This window comes from Macaca thibetana, chromosome 10, assembly GCF_024542745.1.
Source record: "Macaca thibetana thibetana isolate TM-01 chromosome 10, ASM2454274v1, whole genome shotgun sequence".
Classification (NCBI taxonomy): domain Eukaryota; kingdom Metazoa; phylum Chordata; class Mammalia; order Primates; family Cercopithecidae; genus Macaca; species Macaca thibetana.
Window position 1 is genome coordinate 79,306,092 of NC_065587.1, and position 18,224 is coordinate 79,324,315.

The 18,224-nt window shown below is 50.3% G+C and overlaps 1 protein-coding gene across 2 annotated transcripts in view; it reads right to left on the reverse strand.

Moving 5' to 3' along the window:
• Positions 1–16,319, reverse strand: part of JAG1 (jagged canonical Notch ligand 1) — a 36,353-nt gene extending 20,034 nt beyond the window's left edge. For both annotated transcript variants that reach the window (XM_050807499.1, XM_050807498.1), the window contains exons 1-4: positions 15,668–16,319; positions 14,916–15,221; positions 6,206–6,257; positions 714–968 (exon numbers count right to left, since the gene is read on the reverse strand). In XM_050807499.1, coding sequence (XP_050663456.1) covers positions 714–968; positions 6,206–6,257; positions 14,916–15,221; positions 15,668–15,748 — 694 coding nt within the window. In that variant the 5' untranslated portion in view covers positions 15,749–16,319. The remainder of the gene's footprint in view (positions 1–713; positions 969–6,205; positions 6,258–14,915; positions 15,222–15,667) is intronic.
• Positions 16,320–18,224: the final 1,905 nt, after the last annotated feature.

An 18,224-nucleotide genomic window follows, 5' to 3' on the forward strand; every position in this document is an offset into this window, starting at 1 on the left:
AAAGTGGGCTCAGTCCTCCATCAGTAGGAAAGCTTGAGCTAACCACAGACCTCTCCCCCTCAATGCCATGACCCCAAAGACGCCCAGTGAAAACTTGCTGCAAGGCTACCCCGAATGCAGGGGCTATCATTTCCTACAGGATTGCCTGTTCAGACATCAACTGGGCTAACCTAGTCCTGTCTGGCATCTATTTTGGGTCAAGTTCCTTAGAAGCAGAGTCTGAGAAGGGGATCTGGACATAGGTAGAAGGAATTGAGGGAAGCAGAAAGGGGTAGGGGAAGGAGCTGAGCAAGAACATGGTCTCAACTGGAGTCTGATTTCAGCCTACTCCCAGGGTAAGCTCTAGAGTGCGCACTGTACTACTGTTTTAAGGCAAAGGAAGCTGGCCTTTGTAGCCCAGTCTGTCAATCACTGACTCTGAGCTGGAGGAATGGGGCATGCACTGGTTTGGCCAAGGACGAGTCTCCTGAGAAGGAGCAGCTGTGAGCTGTTGGCAGCCAACACAGCACCTGGGGGATGGCGATGTCAGTAAAGGGGATCTGGATGGGGCACCGACAGCATCTTCTACACTCAGCATCTTCATGCTGCAGGCCCTGAATAACAGCCAAAATCCCACCCCACCTGAGATAGCCACATGCCACCTGCCTGCTGGTGGGGGGATAAATGGACACTAAAAGCCACAGTCATATGTGCACATGCACACACACACATACCTCTGTTACATTCGGGGCCCATCCAGCCTTCCATGCAAGTTTTGTTGCCATTCTGGTCACAGGCATAGTGTCCAAAGAAGTCATCTCTGGGGCGGCAGAACTTATTGCAGCCAAAGCCATAGTAGTAGTCATCACAGGTCACGCGGATCTGATACTCAAAGTGGGCAACGCCCGTGTTTTGCTTCAGCGTCTGCCACTGCCGGCTGGGGTTGATCATGCCCGAGTGAGAAGCCTTTTCAATAATACTGTCAGGTTCTAAAGACAAAATGATGAATCGTGTTAAATATTCACATTGGAGCCTTCTTCCCTGACCGTTTTGGCTTTTTAAAATAAAAACATACGCACATGCTACGAAATTATATCCGTTGTACAAAAAGGCAAAGAAATGAAAAAGGTTATGCCCTTACCTAGAGACAACCTGTTACCACTTATTTACCTTCTTTCATGGGTACACAGTATTTCATTGTCTGGAAACACCAATAAATAATTTACCTAGTCCCTGACATGTGGGCATGTGAGTCGTCTGGGCTTCCTACTATTAAACAAAGCCACAGTGCGCATTCCTGGAACGTATCTGCCTGTGTACGGTTCCCACAATCAGACACTCTAGAAATGGAAGTGCCGAATCAGAGTATGTGCACAACCAATCGGCATCTGTCCACAATCTCAAACTACCCAGTCTGTCCTCCCACCACCCAGGAAGCTGTGCTTCCCAATAACACTGCCAACGTTGTACATTATCAAACCTTCTCATCTATGCCTGATAGGTAAAGAGGTATCTCGTTTAATTAGCATTTAATAAGTGATGGTGACAGTCCTTTCTGGTAGTTACAAAACCATTTATATTTGTTCCTGTGACCAGCAACAGCCTCTCTCCTCTGCCAACTTTTCTATTACATTGCCATACTGACTTGCAAGAGCTCTTTACATATGAGAGAAAGTAGCTTCCTATGGAAATGTTGCTCTTGAAGAAATTTCATTATTCCAGATAAAGGTCAGCAATCATTTCTGGTTTTAGAGTTTCGTGTCTTGCTCAGAAAAGCTTTTTGTCCATTCCGAAACTCTTAACTGGAAGCCCAGGAGAGGACTGAGTTACATTTTTTTAAAAAGTGTTAACATGGCAACCTTTAAAGCCAGCCCTTAAATACCAACACTTTGAATTTGATGCATTCCACCTTTCTCCCCTGCCCAGAAGGCAGATGGAAGAATAACTCACCAAAGTTTAGACACAGGTAAATCGAGGGGATGGTTTTTTTTTTTTTTTTTTTTTTTTTTTTTTTTTTTTTGAGTCAAGTCATGCTCCCGGAAAAAAAAGCTTACTGAGGAAAAGAAACACCTCCAGCTCAAGCAGCTCTCAGGAGTAAGTAGTCCCTGCCCTGAGGCCATTTATGATCTAGTTTGAGAAGAGACAGGTACAAAAATAGCTCAAACATCAGGTGCCAGGAGTTCAGGTGAGGGATCTGAAAAGGCAGCGAGGCACTAAGTCAGCACCCCAGCCTGGTTTTGTGTTTGTTTTCTTAAACCTGTTAGCACCAACTCTCCATCACCTTGTCAAATCCAAGGCCATCTTGGAGAGACAGAGACTTGCAATGTCTGTGTGATTCTTAACCACCCACATGGCTGTTTTTCTAGGCCTCGGGCCCGTGCTCCTTTACAAACTGATGCAAGCCCTGTAGGTGACCAGGAGAGAAGGGACTCCTGGGTGGCTTCATCCACACATCCCACTTCCAACAGGGCCCCAGTATTCACCCTCTGGGGCTCTCAAACTGCTGCGTGGGCAAGACAAGCCTTGAACAAGCCCACATACCTGCGGCCTGACACCCCGGCAGCACTGAACCACTTGCAGGTAACACTTTCCTCATTTTTGCAAATAAACAGAGGCCAAGGAATGACAAAAATGTCTCTCCATTAACTATGTTTGCTCTGCTGGTTCAGTTAAAAAGCATAGTGGGCTATTACCACACGCTTACAAGATCTTCATAAAAGGGATCGGTGAAACACACTAGCCATGGCTCAAAGGCATCTAGGTTCTGAGGCTCGTATCAACAACAAACAGTTCAGACAAAAGTTCAGGGCAATCCTAGGGGTACAAGACTGATATGTACTTTTCAGTCACTCAGTAAGCTTTCCACTTATTTCCGGGAAGTGCCGTGTAGAGGATCACTTCAGAATCTTCAGTGGAGCTAATAGAGCTGCATACATAACTTCACACCTGCTCAGGGAGGGGGTCAAGCATGTCTGGGTTCGAACACCTCTGCTGCCTGCTTCCTGATCACGCTTCCCTTCAGCTTGGGGCACCGGAAAGGTTATCTGTGGCAGTTCACTTGGCAGTCCAGCCTTGTGATTGGAAAAGGACGTCACCATGCCTCTCTGCAATCCCTAGTGCCATGAAGATGAATCACGAAGAATCTATGACCACCTCGCAGGCCACGGAGGAGGTGATGAAGGGCGAGTCTCAGCATAACCTGGGACCACACCAACCCGAAAACCTAGAAGGGGGCCTCAGAGAAAACCTGGTCTGAAGTGTGCCTATGTATGCTTACATGTCTACTGTGCATTACAGTAAACTGAAACCATTTGCTCTGGGGGAGAAAGAAATTTGGAACTCTATATACCACAATCCCAAAATGTAATAAAAGACTTTGAAGGACCGATGACAGAAGGACCAGCCTTAAATACTTTCGAATACATAAACAGAACCTAGGCTATATTTGGGCCCGAGTCTGCCTGTGAGGGCTCACTGCAGAGCTGATAGAAGGAATTCTCTGCCCTAAAACTCAGGGCTCTGCCTTTGATTTACCATCTGAAGCCAGAATGTTTACAACTCGCTTGGGTCCCACAGGGCAGCCAACTCCATTTGGGCTTCTGAACATCCTCAGCTTCTGCCCTGTGGAGTGCAGTCCAGAGGGAGTGGCTCAGGGTGAAGAAAGGAACAAAACACTCCAGGTAGCATAAACAGCATGTGCAAAGGTCCTGAGGCAGGAGAGCACGCGATATAGTTGAGGATAGAAAAGCAACTGCTAGGGTATGGCCAGGCTATAGACACGATGGACATGGTGTGTAAGACAAGGCTGGCAGGGAGACAAGGCTGGGCTGCACAGAGCCTCGTGGGCCACATGAAGATCTGTCCCAAGAGCAACAGAAGGCCACCGAGTGGTTGGTTTTTCATAATAAGGGTGACAAGCCAAGGTTATGCTCTGAAAAGACCAGGATGGCAGAAGAATGGAGAAAGCACTAGAGGTGGGTCAGAGCAGATCAAGGTGGACCAGACGGAGGCTACTCTAAGTTCGGTCATGAGCAGATGGTGACTTGGACCAGGGCAGTGGCAGAAGGCAGGCAGATTCAAGTGAAGCGCTGGAGAGATTTTTCAGAACTTGGAGGTGGACTAGGTATGGATGCTAACAGAGACGAGGTACACAGAGCGCCTTCCATATTTCTGACTTATGGCAGTGAGCGTTCAAATATCAGTGCCAGACACCCAGAAAGGGCGCTAGGGAAGGGACTGCTTTTGTCAAGAGAAGATCCTGACTTTGGTTTTGGCTGTGCTGAATTCAAGATTCCTTGGAAGCATCATAGAAGAGGTCAAATAGGCAAGTGGAAACCATTCCCACCAAACTCATCTCCTCTTCGGGGTTCACCAAGTGAGTTTTGATAACCCGCAATGGGCACCCGTGACTTTGTATCAACCCCTCTCTCTCTAAAAACAGAGGTTTAAAAGACCTTTATTCCTACCCCAGTCTTCCTTGTCCTCTTCCAGGGATTTGGTTACCCCCCAAGCAGGAGATGAAACATCCCAGAACCCCAAAATGGGGCTACCTGGAAATGCAGACAACTGTGGGTAGTTCTGGACAAGCCCTGGGTTCCCAGGGGCATAACTCCCTGACCAGTGAGGCAACAGTAGGCCCAGGAAAGGTTCTGCGAATGCTGGAGTGTGGCAGGGAGGTCTCTCACATGTCCCTAACAAGTATACTGACCCAGCTCTTATCACAGGCCAGTGTCAAACTCAAGTTGTTCACTCTACCGGTGGATTGTTTTAATAGCTAAAAGGGAGGGGAAAGAACACCATGCCGACACCATAATATTACGGAAGAGCCTATGCCTCCCCCTCTCCTCGACCCCTTCTGCTTAACGCTTAGTTACCATTGTAAGCAGGTCACAGTGACATAATGTTCACAGTCCTCAACGTTTGTGGCAGGGAAGGGAGGGGAGAACAAACAGGTGTCTGTGACCCTGACTGGCATCAGCCATAGCCAAGGCTGACACAGCTTCCCTGCCACCCCCACACGCGCTCCCCATGGCATTATGGGGTAGTCCTCTGGGGAGGAAGACTTGGACCTTGGACTTTCACAAGCTCCCCTCCAGGGAGGATGACACCCAAAGAGTTGGAGTTAAGATTCCCAAGCTAGAAGAGTGACCCAAATGGCCTGGGACTCTCTGGCACATCTGGGCTCAGCAATGATTCTGCAGCCCCAAGTGGCCCAATAAGCCAGCCACAGGTGGAAGCTGCCCACGCAGCAGGCACCGAGCCCTCACTGCACCCACGGTGGGCATTCACCATTCTCTGTCAGCAAAAAAGCAAGGCAAGGAAAGAGGAAAAGATGTTATTCACAGTGACAACAAAAAATTGGTAAGATAGAAAAGCAAAAAGAACAAGGCATTCAGAGAACGGAGAGCCAAGACAAGAAGCTGGATCCACTCTTCCTCATGCACACACCAAGAGATTTCAGTGCACATCAAGTTTTCCAGCAACAGCAACCCAAACTCTGCTGGCAAAAAGGGAACTGAAGTTTCGGCTCGTGAGCAAAAACACTGTAAAGTTACAATTAAAGAGCAAGACTACTTTGTAAGCCAGACTATGTCATTTCCATCACATCCTCCATGGCGTATCCACCAAAACCGACCCCTCACCGTCCTGAAAGGCAACCTGCACTGAAAACAGAGCCATCTTTCAGGAGGGGACAAGGCAGGTAATGGCTGTGAAGCTCTGTAATTCTGCTTCAGTGAAAGGTCTGTGGCGCAGTGTGGGAAACCTGGACGGGCTAGAAGCTCACCTGCCCACCAAGTGAAATTCAAGGTCGGTCTCTAGAGCCCAGCACCACCTTTATGGCTTTATCTTTCTGATGAGAGATTAAACGCTCACTTAAAGTTTAAATGGACTTTTAAAAAGTCACTACTTTGATCCTTTAGCAGCCTACAAGGTTTTAAAGTTGTAAAACCATTAAGATCTCTATCCTGAAGATAATCTAGGTTTCATAATCAGGGAATGAGTTAACTGGAAGTCTGTTCTGGCCACTTAATATTCCAAGCTAAAATTCTAGAAAAGTTAAGGAATAGATTCCACTGACAGGTTCACCCTAGGGTGCGGGAGAGAACAGAAGGCAAGGGGTGGCAGAAATCCTAAGTACTAAGGAGACAGATCCAGCTCCAACTGGTTGGCCAAGCCCCACACTTCCACATGTGTTTAGAGAAAAGTCCACAGAAGCGATACTTACGAACGGTGTCATTACTGGAATCCCACGCCTCCACAAGCAACGTATAGGACCTCTGCAAGACAGATAAACAACAATTTAGCAATTCAGAAACAGGGTCGACTCTCCAAAACCTCGTACATTCTTGGCCTCCTCCCAGAAGACCCCACCAAACAAAACCATAATGCCAAAATAAAAATTCTATTGGTCATTGCTCTGAGTTCCTGGATGTTTAAATCCAAACCAACTCCCCTTCCTTTGTCAGTACTCTTCCCAGGTTGACAAATGACTCCTTTCACCTGGCAGGGACCCACTGGGGTCAACATGCATGCAGGCAGCTCAAAGTTGAGATCAGGAAATGCCACCTCCCTATATGATATGAGAGTACTTAGCATATAGTTTCCCAAAACTTTCCAGACCCTGACCCTAGTGCACAAGGGGGGGGAAAAAACACAAAGAATTTATTCTAAGTTAACCTAACCAGGTATTTGTACCGAGGGGGTATTGCTAAGGTTACACTTTGGGCCCTGGTGAGGCAGTCTCTAGGGAGGCCCCCTTTTCCTTTTTAGAACCCCTTTGAAAGCTCTGTCTGTGTGAGACCATCCTGGCTCCCACAAGTATCGGGTAACTCTAGGAAACAGGAGGGGGTAGATGCAAAGCGACTCTGCAAGACAAAGAAGTGAACCTCACTTGGGCGGTGGAGTTGGGGGCAGATCCCAGGGAAGAAAGTACAAAGGGAGAAACAACCACACACCCATGGGTTATATTTATTGATGAACTTATCTGTTAATAAGATCTAACATTCCAAGAATAATCAGAGTCTACTAACTAAACAAATTCCCTGGATACTGGCAAGATGCCAGCTGTTAAACTGAAGGCACCTTTTATCTTCCAAGCTTATCTCAGAATTCCACCTCCCCAACCCTCCGCCAAACCTAAGCTATTAGCAAATTCCCTCCTTTTCTAAAAATTTCCTTCGTAATTTACAGTAAGGTCAGTCTCGCAAAACACCAGCGTTTAAATGAAGCTTCTGCTATCTTGGCGCTGAAGAAATGTACTCAGGGCAGGTGGGGTAGACAAGGAACATGAACTGGGTCATGAATCCCCGCTTTGCTGTGTCAGAAACCAAGCCATCGGAAATAGAAGCGTGTACATTAAATAATACCGTGCTTTGCCACCAGAAGCACACTGCTGCCAAGAGAAGAGAAAGCACCTATGAGACAAAGGCAAAAGAGAAAAAGGGTAAAAGGGAGTTTCATTCATAACTCCAGGCCAGCTTAGTGCTCTCACAGTGACACAGCAGGTCATCTCTGAATATACAAATATCTTGTGATAGACCCTGCCTTGGAATTCAGCCGAAATATGTTTCATACTCAAAGCAGAGTAGGATTCCATTTCGTTCACTGATAACTGTGGGAAAATGCTCAGAAAAGCAAGCAAAACCGGGCAAGCCGGGGCACATACCCAGCCCTCTCCTGTTAGTGGCCACAGGTCCAAGTTCATTGTTGTTGTTACTATTTTATTAGCGAAAGTTATACCTTATTTACAGCCTCTTGAAGTTTCTTAGGACTTCCTGCAAATTACAGGACTCTTCCCTAAGAGCAGCAAGAAATTATATTTCTCTGCTGATTTGAGGTAACAGCACAGTCAGAATGAGGCCAAATGTGTGGCTGATTCTGTATAATTAAGCCCTTCATTTGCTGGTCACGTTGGGGCCCACGTCCTCCACTTCAACAATATTGTTGTAATTAATCCTCTGATTAAATGCATTGACACCAGGAGTTTTGACAGACTTGCACAAGCGCTAAACACATAGTACCCACAAATCCCACTGCAAGGGAAGGTGCCGGGACTGAGCTAGCATGGCAGTACTAACTCGGTTTAATACTCAAGGAGGAAGGCATCCTTAGGGCTTGCACAAGAACTTGGAAGACCAAGCGGTCTACCAGGCTAATCCTCGCCAGAACTGGGAAAACCTCAGAAGTTGCTGACCAACATCACCCCACCTGGAGAGAAAAGAATTGCACACGGCCCTACATGCCTGGCTCTGTGATTTTCCATGAACTGCCTTCTTTCTCAGAGGCAGAGACAGGGTGAAGGCAGGGAGCTACAGTGACGGCAACGAAGGCTGGACTTTTTTTCCTGCCTGTTTCAGGGAAGGGATTAGGATCTCCTGGGGCAGGAGGATTCCTCCTACCCAGCCCTACAGAGAAAAAGGATTCCCTCCAAGGCTCCTATTAGCAGGCACTCAACCTCCCACTCCATCCCCACACTATAGATCGATCAGCAATCAAGATAATTTAACAATGATTATTAGTTGCTAGAGAACTTTACTTTTTCCCAGGCCCACACTTGACCTCTGTACATCCCTGAACATACACCCAGGCACTGAGATCCCAGACCACGCACACACACCTCATGCCGTCAAAGCAGGGACGAGGCCACAGAGCAGCAAATCCACTATGCCAAAGTCACATACAAGCAGCCACTGCAACTCTGACCCCCACTAGAGGCTGAGTCCTCCATCCCAGGAGGGCTTGGAAAGGCAAGTGTTCAAACTTGTTTATACAGCAAAACAGCAACAAAAAAAGCAAATACCTGGGTTTTTTCTTGGTTTCAGACTACAGAACTAAGATTCTGCTGAGGAGTCACCTGGCTTTCATCTTTTTTCCTTATGTTTTCCAGGACAATACTGTGGGGGCCACACAGGAGGGAGGGGTAGCAAACAGATCTTCAGTCTGGATTTGCAACTGAGTCACCTCAGCCCCTTCCCAGCTCCAAGCCCAAGGAAATGTGGCAAACTGGCAGCTGGTTCCCATTCTGGTATGGCATCAAAGAGGAACGGTCAGCCTTCAGAATTGCTTTTTGGAAGATTTCCGTGGAATTCTACCTAGAGGAGAGTCCTGGCATCAAAGTCCCAGGGCATCCAAGGGCCACCAGGCTCCCCTTCCGCCAAGGCTGGGGCCCCTGCACCTCCTCCCGCCCTCCACACTTAGGCTGCTGTGCCAAGGTTGTGTTCTCTGCCCTGTCCCACTCCATGGCGGTTACCTTGGCACTGGGCAGAGCGGTAAGCACTTAATTGCCACATTAAGAAGGGGGGATGTAAGAAACAAAGGTAATTGTGTTGGCAGCTGGGAGCTTCCTTTTCCTGGCAACAGTGACAGCCAAACCAAGCCCTGAGAAGCGGCTGCCTCCCCTCCTGCCAAGCTGACGGACACAAATAAACCGCCATCCAAACGGCACGCGTGCGGCGTCCAAAACCCCAGGCTGCAGCGACAGGCAGGCCCGCCGGCGGCACGCACATCCTGGGAATGCCCGACGTGCCAACGCGGCCATTGTGCACAGTCAGTCGGCTCCCGGGGATCGTCAGGGGCCCTGCGCTCTGCTGACTCAACTGTTGCTTCCTGTCGCTTGTCCTGTATTAGCATTATTTTTGGAGAGGCCCCATTATTCTCCATAATCCTCATTTCAGTCAATTCGGCCAACTCTATTGTCCTGCCTGTGTCTGGGTGGCCAGAGTATAAAATATTCCAATCACAAAACATATTAAGCAGAAAAGGTTGCAGGGAGTCCATGTGTGGGCACACTCACACGTACTCATGCACACCATGCCAGTGGGTTTCGGGAAGGTGAGATAAGAAAGGACAACTATCCTATAGCATCTAGGCTAAGACTTCAGACACAGAAAGCAATCAAGTCTGTAGGGCTTGACATGTCAATAGAGTCCGATCTGGTTACAAAGGGTGATTTTCTCATCAAAGCCCACCTCAAAGGCTCACCAAGGGGCCCCAAAGCTCATATCCAGATTTGAGACTCTCAATGAGACATCCCCACCCCCTTTCCCATCATTACCCTTACCTGTTTGAAAAGCATCCCACTGATAATTAAATGCACCAGTTACAAAAGGGTGGTGAGGTTAATAGATAGAATACCGAGAAGCCAGCCAAGCACAACGGTCTGGTTCACACAGAGCAAGCCTGAACAAGAAGCCTTTCTATTTATTTACCAAAAGCGCATAAAAACTGGGTTGAGCTGGTAGAGGACTCTGCATGTTTGACTATTTACGTACTCCTTTAACTACTGGGAGCCACCTTGCGGAATTTCTTCCCAGCACACGCACTGCACCAATGATAGATGTCACTGGCACCATAAAAAAAAAAAAAAAAAAAAAAAAAATACCAGCAGCCATGGGGCTGCTGTGGTCCACGCGGTAATCGGAAATCAGCATAGAAGTCATAACACAGCCAGCCAGTGCCATGCACCAAAGTAAAGTTGGGATTTTTCTGAACCCAGGACCTTCCTCCATTTCCACCACAATTCTAGAATCACCACTTTCCATTCATCCCAATGTATCCTCCAACAGTTGGAAGAAAAGACTAAGTTTTTATATATTATATATATGTATGTATTTAAAAGCTGAAGCCAAGAGTCACTTCTCTCAGCAGCCTAGATCCTAAGCTTAAAGGATGGGGGTAGGTGGAAGAGCAACATGCCTCCAGAAGTTTGCCATGGAAGAATTTGCAGGAACATTTGCATTTGTGGATTACAATGCTAATTGTATGCACATCCAGAGATCATGCATTCTTACACTGTCACTAACCTTGAAAGCCGGACATTGGGACCAACTTCTGGCCCATCTACAATAGGGCCAGTGGATGATATGAATCCAGCCAAGGCCTCTGTTCACATTCCTGTTTTCAGATCAGGAACTCTGAAGGCTCCTTGTTGCCTTGACACTGTTTTTTTTTTTTTTAAGTAAATTTTTTTTCCATGTTAAACTTCCCACATGCCTTCTATCTAAAAGGTCCCCAAAGGCACCACTATTTGGTGTGAAGATTTTGAGCAGCATTTAGATTGCTGATTTTCTGGGAGCTTGCATGCCTGTAAGTTGCTGCTGACTCTCCTTTTTACCCACTCAACTCCCCCAAAAGCCTCCATGCCAAAAGTTGCACTGTTTTCTAAAAACATCTTAAGTCCCTATAGAATGATGGGTGTGGAACTGGTGGGTTGCAAATTCATGTAAGTACAGGAGGTTTGAATAAGTTGCTAAGAAACAAGACAACAAGGAGGAAGAAAACACAGAAGGTTACACCTGCAAGAGAAAAAAGAAATATTAGAAACCAAGTACCTGGAATAAAGATTCCATTTTTGGAGCAGCTATTCTGCAGATACTTAGCACAGCTCTTTCCAAGCAAGCACAATTTCACTTTTCCCCAAGCCCAGTGTTGCAACACAGACACATCACTTCATCCCTTTGGTTTGAGGTAGACTTCTTACGGCAAAAGGCATTTCTCCACATGCAGAAAGTCCCTTGCTCTGAGCACATACATACACACATGCTCTTTCTTTGTATACATGCTGACCACATGGGCGGGATGTAAATCCTGGCTGCAGAAAGGAGGCTGGTCAAATCAGAACCCCATCGTTGCGCCCTCCATGTGCCCACACCATATCTAGAAAAGCTCAGGGACTGGGAAAGACAGCAAAAGGCATAAAAGTAAGGGCCTGTCGATTACATTCTGTGATTAGCATCATGGCAACTGGTCATTCAGGCCTGAAGTATGAAGGGGGCCAAAGCTGGCATCCCTCACACAGAAGAATGTTTCATTGGATTTTCCTAAAAAACAATTAAGTTGATCTCAGCAAGTCTTTTAATAGGATCAATGGAATTTAAATGTGAGGCTAATAAGCCAGATACCCCAATTGCTTCCCCTAACATTTCTCTAGATTCATTTCACTCTGGGGCCAATGTAGCAATACAGCTAACTGGGGTTCTGAAGTTCCCAAAAAGGTTTTGGGGGTGAGTAGTGGTAATTACACTAATGCATTTTTAATAAGCAGGCACTACTGGGATTTAGCACGAATTTTGGGAGGTACAAATTAATCGTTTCAGTGATTTATAAGTGGTCATTCCTAAATTATTTCCTGTTAAGCCCAATTACTTCCCACAATAATGTTCTTATCACTTGGTCCCCCAACTTGAGAATCATTAATCCAGATAGTTGCTGCAAGTTAAGCCCCTTGGAGCAGCAACAGTATGAGAATTAGAAGCCAGTGGTGAAAAGCTACGCCAAGACCAGAGCTGGGGCAGTGGACACCAAGTGGGACATACTTAGATATGATATATGGCAGGAAGGGCCGCCTCTACAAAGCCTTTCACATGCACATCAGAACGTGGACTGTATATCATATCTGACCAAATCGTTTCCTCCTCGTCCTCTCTAGAACATGAACAGTTGCTTGGATGGGGTCATAATTCCAAACAAAGGGCATGAATTACATGATCTTCTACACTGACCTACCCCTGCACCCTTTGCTGACACTCAGCGTCAGCAAATTTGGGAGGACTCATGCAAATGGTAATTGTGCCTGCTAGGGGTTGGGAGACGAAAGTGGTTTGGAGTTTTGCTTTGTTTTTAACCATATATCCTTTTCTTGTTATCTCTTGAATTCTGTACTGAGTTCATTTATTTCCTATTCAAGGAAATCAGTTTTAAAAGACATAGTTAATTGCCAAACTGAATGAAGCTGTGCTCTCTACTTAAATACTTGCTCAGCTACTTAAGTGTTTCAGTTACGTTTATACTCAGCCTGGAATCATTCTTGAAAGTTATGGACTGTGCCGTTTCTCCAACCACATACAGAAAAACAAACACACCTAAACTCCAATTTCTCTTGAGAAGTAAAGCTTATGTTTCACAGGCCTTTTTGGGGCATGAGGGTGGAGACTTGTGATACATGTGTTTGTCCCAACTTCAAAAGAACCACATTCTCAGTGTTGCCCCATCGGTCTTCCCCCATTCGAGAAAAGCGGAGAGTCTATTTCATGGTTGGTGACCCGTGGGGCCTGAAACCACAGAAGAGCACCAGCAAATGCAAATCAATCGCTTCTCCTGCCCTCCCACACTATTTCCGCTCCTTTTCCATTGAGCACTCGCTGACCAAGTGTCAAAAGGGGACAGACGCACCTTCTAGGTCACTTTTCCTTGGCCAGCCTAGAGAGCAAGCCTCCTTGTTTTCATGCTAGCCATCCCTCTGACCCTACTCTCCAAAATGAGCCTCAGCCAGGCTGCTGCTTTTCCACATCACTAATAAGATTCCTTTTATGGTCTTGTGAAAAGCGAGGGGCTCCAGACAGATCCTCCGGCAGGAGGGTGGAACCACCTGCAGGCCCCTTCCCCCTAAACTTCAAACACACGTTCAAGGGCACTGAGTATTCACAGTCAGCTTGGGCCCAGCCAGATTTAAAGGTAGCCAGGCTCTTTAGCTTAAAGTTCTCCCTAATAGGGGATTAACAAACAAGATAAATACTCTTGGTAAAAATGAAATCCCACAACAGAAGCAGTCCTTGGACCTCAAGAGAGCTTCACATACAGTAGTGTTGGTTTTAATTTTTTTTTTATAAACCCTTTTTCATGGCAGTTTTTGATAAGTGTCTTATCTCACCCACAGCGGAGGGCACCTTATAATGCCAGCTCCTGTAAACGTGGATTTTAAGAGCCACCCCAAGCTTCATACACAGTCACAGCCTGATACTCTCCCCTCTCTCGTCTCCTCCCAGAATCACAGCCAAAGCTGGCGGACAGGAGGCAGCAGAGTGCACCCCATTAGAGCACGTGGTGGTAAGCAATCCTCTGGGGCACGGAGCTCCCCCTCTCACCACCCACCCTCCCAGCACAGGCTAGGCCAAACCCCAGTCTTGGCAATGAGTCATGCCTCCTGGACAGCGGGAGCCAGGCAGAGGGCACACCCCCAACATTTCCCTTTCCTCCCCTTCTGCAATCGCACCCATCTTCCTTCCACCCATTTTGGGATGTTGCAAGGGCCTCGTTGCAGGATCTGCCAGCTGGGCCCGGGGCCTCGAGCTGCTTTGGGGGCGGAATGGGGTGGAGGATGAGGGTCTATCACTTGCACCCGCAGGCACTACCTCCAGAAGACCACCCCTTCCAGGCCTTGGCACGGCCCCCGAAGGCTTGCGGGGGCCGTGCACCCGCCCTTCCCGGGGAAGTCTGCAAACACAGCTGTTCCAGAGCCCGGGAACCGCTGGAAGTGAGGCCACAAGAGCTACACCACTCGGGGGCGGGGGCAGGAAGGGGCCGGCAGCGGGCGGGGGTTCCCGGGTCTACAGCTCCTGTGAGGGCCCCAAGAACCTCCTCCTGCGGCGGCCGCCCCCGGCCCCTGAGCCGAGCCCGGAGAGCGCCCCCGCACACACTAAAATCTCCCGGGGAGCAGCGGGAAACGGACTCCCCCACACCCTCCAGGAAGGACACACCCGCCCTCCCGGCCGTTCACGGGAAAGGGGAGGTTGCCAATTTGGACGGCGTTCGCAGGCCAGAACTGCGCCGAGTCGCCTTCCACGGCGCACCAGGTTTAATTAGTTAAGAAAAGAGATCAGCTACAACGACCTCTTGGCTTGGGGCCGGGAGGGTTACTCCGGGAACTTCAAGTTGCAAGTTTACACCGGCCTTCCTAGGAGCCTGGTCCCATAACCCCTCTGGGATCCCCACTTTTGTGCACTAAGCAAACAGCAGCAGGAATGGGACCCATCTCGACTACCCCGGTCGAGATCTAACTATAGTGTCCCGGCTCCCCCAACCGCCACCCCTAGAGATTTCCCCCGTTAGCGCCGAGTTTCAAGCCAAAGCCCTTTAAATCCCTCTAGCAGGGGATAGCAGAGCTCGGCCAGGCGCGGGTGTGAGTCTCCGCCTGGCCTCCTTCCCGAGTCGTCACTCACCGGCCAGGCGAAACTGAAAGGCAGCACGATGCGGTTGCGGTCGTTGCCGCGGCTGGCCTTGAGGTTGAAGGTGTTGCCCCCGATGACAGGCGTGGACCCTGAGCCGAAGCTGCAGGGTCCCCCGGCCGTGACGCGGGACTGATACTCCTTGAGGCACACTTTGAAGTATGTGTCACACTCGTCGCGGGTGCACTTGCGGTCTCCCGGGTTCCGGGCGCCGCCGCAGCAGTTCCCGTTCTGCAGCTCCCCGTTCACGTTCTGCATGGACAGGATCTCCAACTCGAACTGACCCGAGGCCCCACACACCTGCCGGCGAGGGAAGGAGGAAGGTCAGCGCCGGAGAAAGCTGTTTTCTTCGAGTATAGAGGTGGCGACTCCCTCCCACTCCCCGCCCCGACAAGCCCTCCGCGCCGAGTGAAAATAATTTTGCAAAACTAGGTTCAAGGACTCAACATGATTCCGGGGCAAAAAAAAAAAAAAAATGCACGAGTGCGGAAGAAATCCGACGACGACGACTGCCCAGGGGGCAAGAGCGGAGCGAACGCGCCCCTGCCCGGCCTGGAGGGGTCACCCTCAGGAGGCCGGGGCTCCCGGGAGTTGGCGCGCTCAGCCCAGGTGCAGCCGCTCCGGCGCAGGGGCGAGGAGTCGGGCGCTCGAGGGCTGCCGAGCCTGCTCGCGGGGCTCAACCGCCCAGGGCGCCGCGAGGGGAGGGAAAGGATGGCTGGGAGCAAGGCCCGGAGAGGGGCTCCTACCTTGGCTCGCAGGGCACAGAGCAGGGCGAGCAGGAGGCTTAGGGGGCGCCCGGGCCGGCCGCGCGTCCGTGGGGACCGCATCGCTGCGCCGCGCGCCGCGGGCACTCGGGACGCCGCCGCTGCTGTTCGCGCTGGTGCTGCCGCCGGTGCTGCAGTCGCCGCTGCCCCTGCGGCCGCCGCGTCCCGGCTCTAATATACTCCGCCGATTGGAGCATGCACGACTGGAAAACAACACCACTTTTCAAAAGCCCTTTCAAGAGCGGCCCTTTCCAGAAGGCAAAGAGCCCGGCCTCCTTTTATTATTCTGATCGCTTCTTTGAGACGCTCCCCCTCCTCTTCCACCTCCCGGCTTTCTTTCCTTCTCTCGCGCTCCCCTTCTTTTATTATTATGATTATGCGCAGCCTTTTATTCCCTTTCAGATCAGCTGCATGGAAAAAGGGGGAGGGAGGGTAGAAAAAAAAAAACCCAGCCTAGCTCGCGGGCCGGCCGCAGGTAACACAATGACGCGTGCCCGCCCGGCTCTCGGAGAGGGACCCGGAGAGCCCGTCTGGCAGCCGCGGCCCGGGCTGGCCACCTCTACCCAGCACGCCGGGCAGGGCGCATGCGCTCTTATTAATATTCATGAGAGGGCGTGCTCACCCAGGACACGCCCCTCCCCTTCACGTTGCTGGGGAGGGGGTAGTGCCGGGAGGAACTTGGAAGGGGTTGGGGGCTCGGGGATGCTTAGGGCGGCAAAGAAATACCGGGGCCCCACAGCAACCCATGTTCTCGGGAGCTTCGGGCCAGGAGGGAAGGGAGAGTGCGGGGAGGTACTTGGAAGGGATGGTTGCTTAGGGACGCGTGGAGGCCCCCAGCGGGGACCGCCCCCTCGGGCGCCCGGGACCGGGAGCCTTTGCCCGCGCGTCGGGGCCCCAGGTGTAGGCGCCGCGGCGCTGGCGGAGCGGTCGGAGCGGGGCAGCTTCCGCCTTCCGAGCCGCCTGCGTCAGCTGCGGCTTTTGCTCCGGGAGGAGGGCCTGCCTGCCCGCCGGGAGTTCGGCCCGCTTCCCGCGAGCGAGCCGCCCAGAGCGCTCTGCTGGCGGCAGAGGCGGCGGCGAGGCTGGCGCGCTTGCCGCCGTCTGCTCGCCCCGCGGAGGCGACCTGGGCAGACGCTGCTGGGAACTTTGAAAAACTTTCCTGGAGCCAGGCTTGCCGCAGATTCGAGGGGAAGCCTCGGCCGCGCCCCACTCCCTCCCAAATCCGAGTCTGCGGAGCCTGGGAGGGCTCCCAGCTTCCTTTCCAAACCGCGCCGGGGCAGAGGCGCAGGGAAACCGGGGGTAGAAGGCGGTGGGCACGCCGGGGCCGTGTTCAGGCTTTGGGAAGGGCCTGCGGAGATGCTGGTGGGCTTGGAAGCCCTCCCCGGCCCGCCGCCCCGGCCGCAGTGCCGGTATTGCACCTGTAGGCGGCCTCCGAGCTGCTCTCTGGGTGGCAAGGGGCCTGGAAGGGACCGTGTCCCCACCACCGCCAGCCGCGGAACTTGCCTTCTCTGGGGTGGCAGTGGAAACCGATACTGTTTTCCACCTTGAGGCAAGCCTGGCAATTAACATCTACACTCCCGGTCATAATCAAGGTCGAAGAAAGCCCATGGGCTGGCCGTAGCCTCTGCCAACCCCTCTCCCAACGGGCTTGCTGTTGCATTTGAGGGGGCCTTTATATGGAAACATCGACTTCCTTTGAAGGGTGGACAAAGTTTTGGCCCTAACATTGGGTATGTCCTGCAGAAAAGCGTGACTGTTCAGCGGCCGGTTTGGGACTTGAGTTCTGAGTATGGGGCGTGATGGGCTGGCAATAGGTCAAGGGAAAATAGTTTCCAACATGCTGAGTTATGAGCATAAAAGGGTGGGTGTTTGTGGTTATCTACTTACTGCATTTGATGGGAGGCTCAGTATGAACAACATTTTCAGTGCCAGATCTCATCATTCTGAGGAATAAACTAGGGCAGCTAACTGACCTCTTTACATAGGTTCAAAGCTACCAAGGATGGTTAGGAGTCTTGGCATTTTAACAGCCTAAGAAATGCTCCTAAGAAAAGTGCTTACTTAGTGTTAATGTGTCCCATCTTGAGCACTGGCGAGAGAATCCACGTTTTGGAAGGGAGGTTTCTAAGAACAGAGCAGGTTTAAGACTGGTCATGTTAGCAAGTGGGGTAGGCAGCAACAACCTGGGTGTTTCAATGTGTCCCAGCCTCCCTTCTCCCAGTTATCCTAAATGCAAGGCATCCAGTTGTCAACTGTAATCCTATCTACACTTTTCTCACTGAAGTTTCCATCAACATCAGTCTCCCCACTTATCTGTCCTGTTATAATTTATACTTCCATGTATCCCTGAGTTTGGGTGCTAAATAACGGTTTAAAAGTAAAATGGGCCTTGCGCTGTGGGTCGCGCCTGTAATCCCAGCACTTTGGGAGGCCGAGGCGAGTGGATCACGAGGTCAAGAGATTGAGACCATCCTGGACAACATGGTGAAACCCCATCTCTACTACAAATGCAAAAGTTAGCTGGGCGTGGTGGCGCATACCT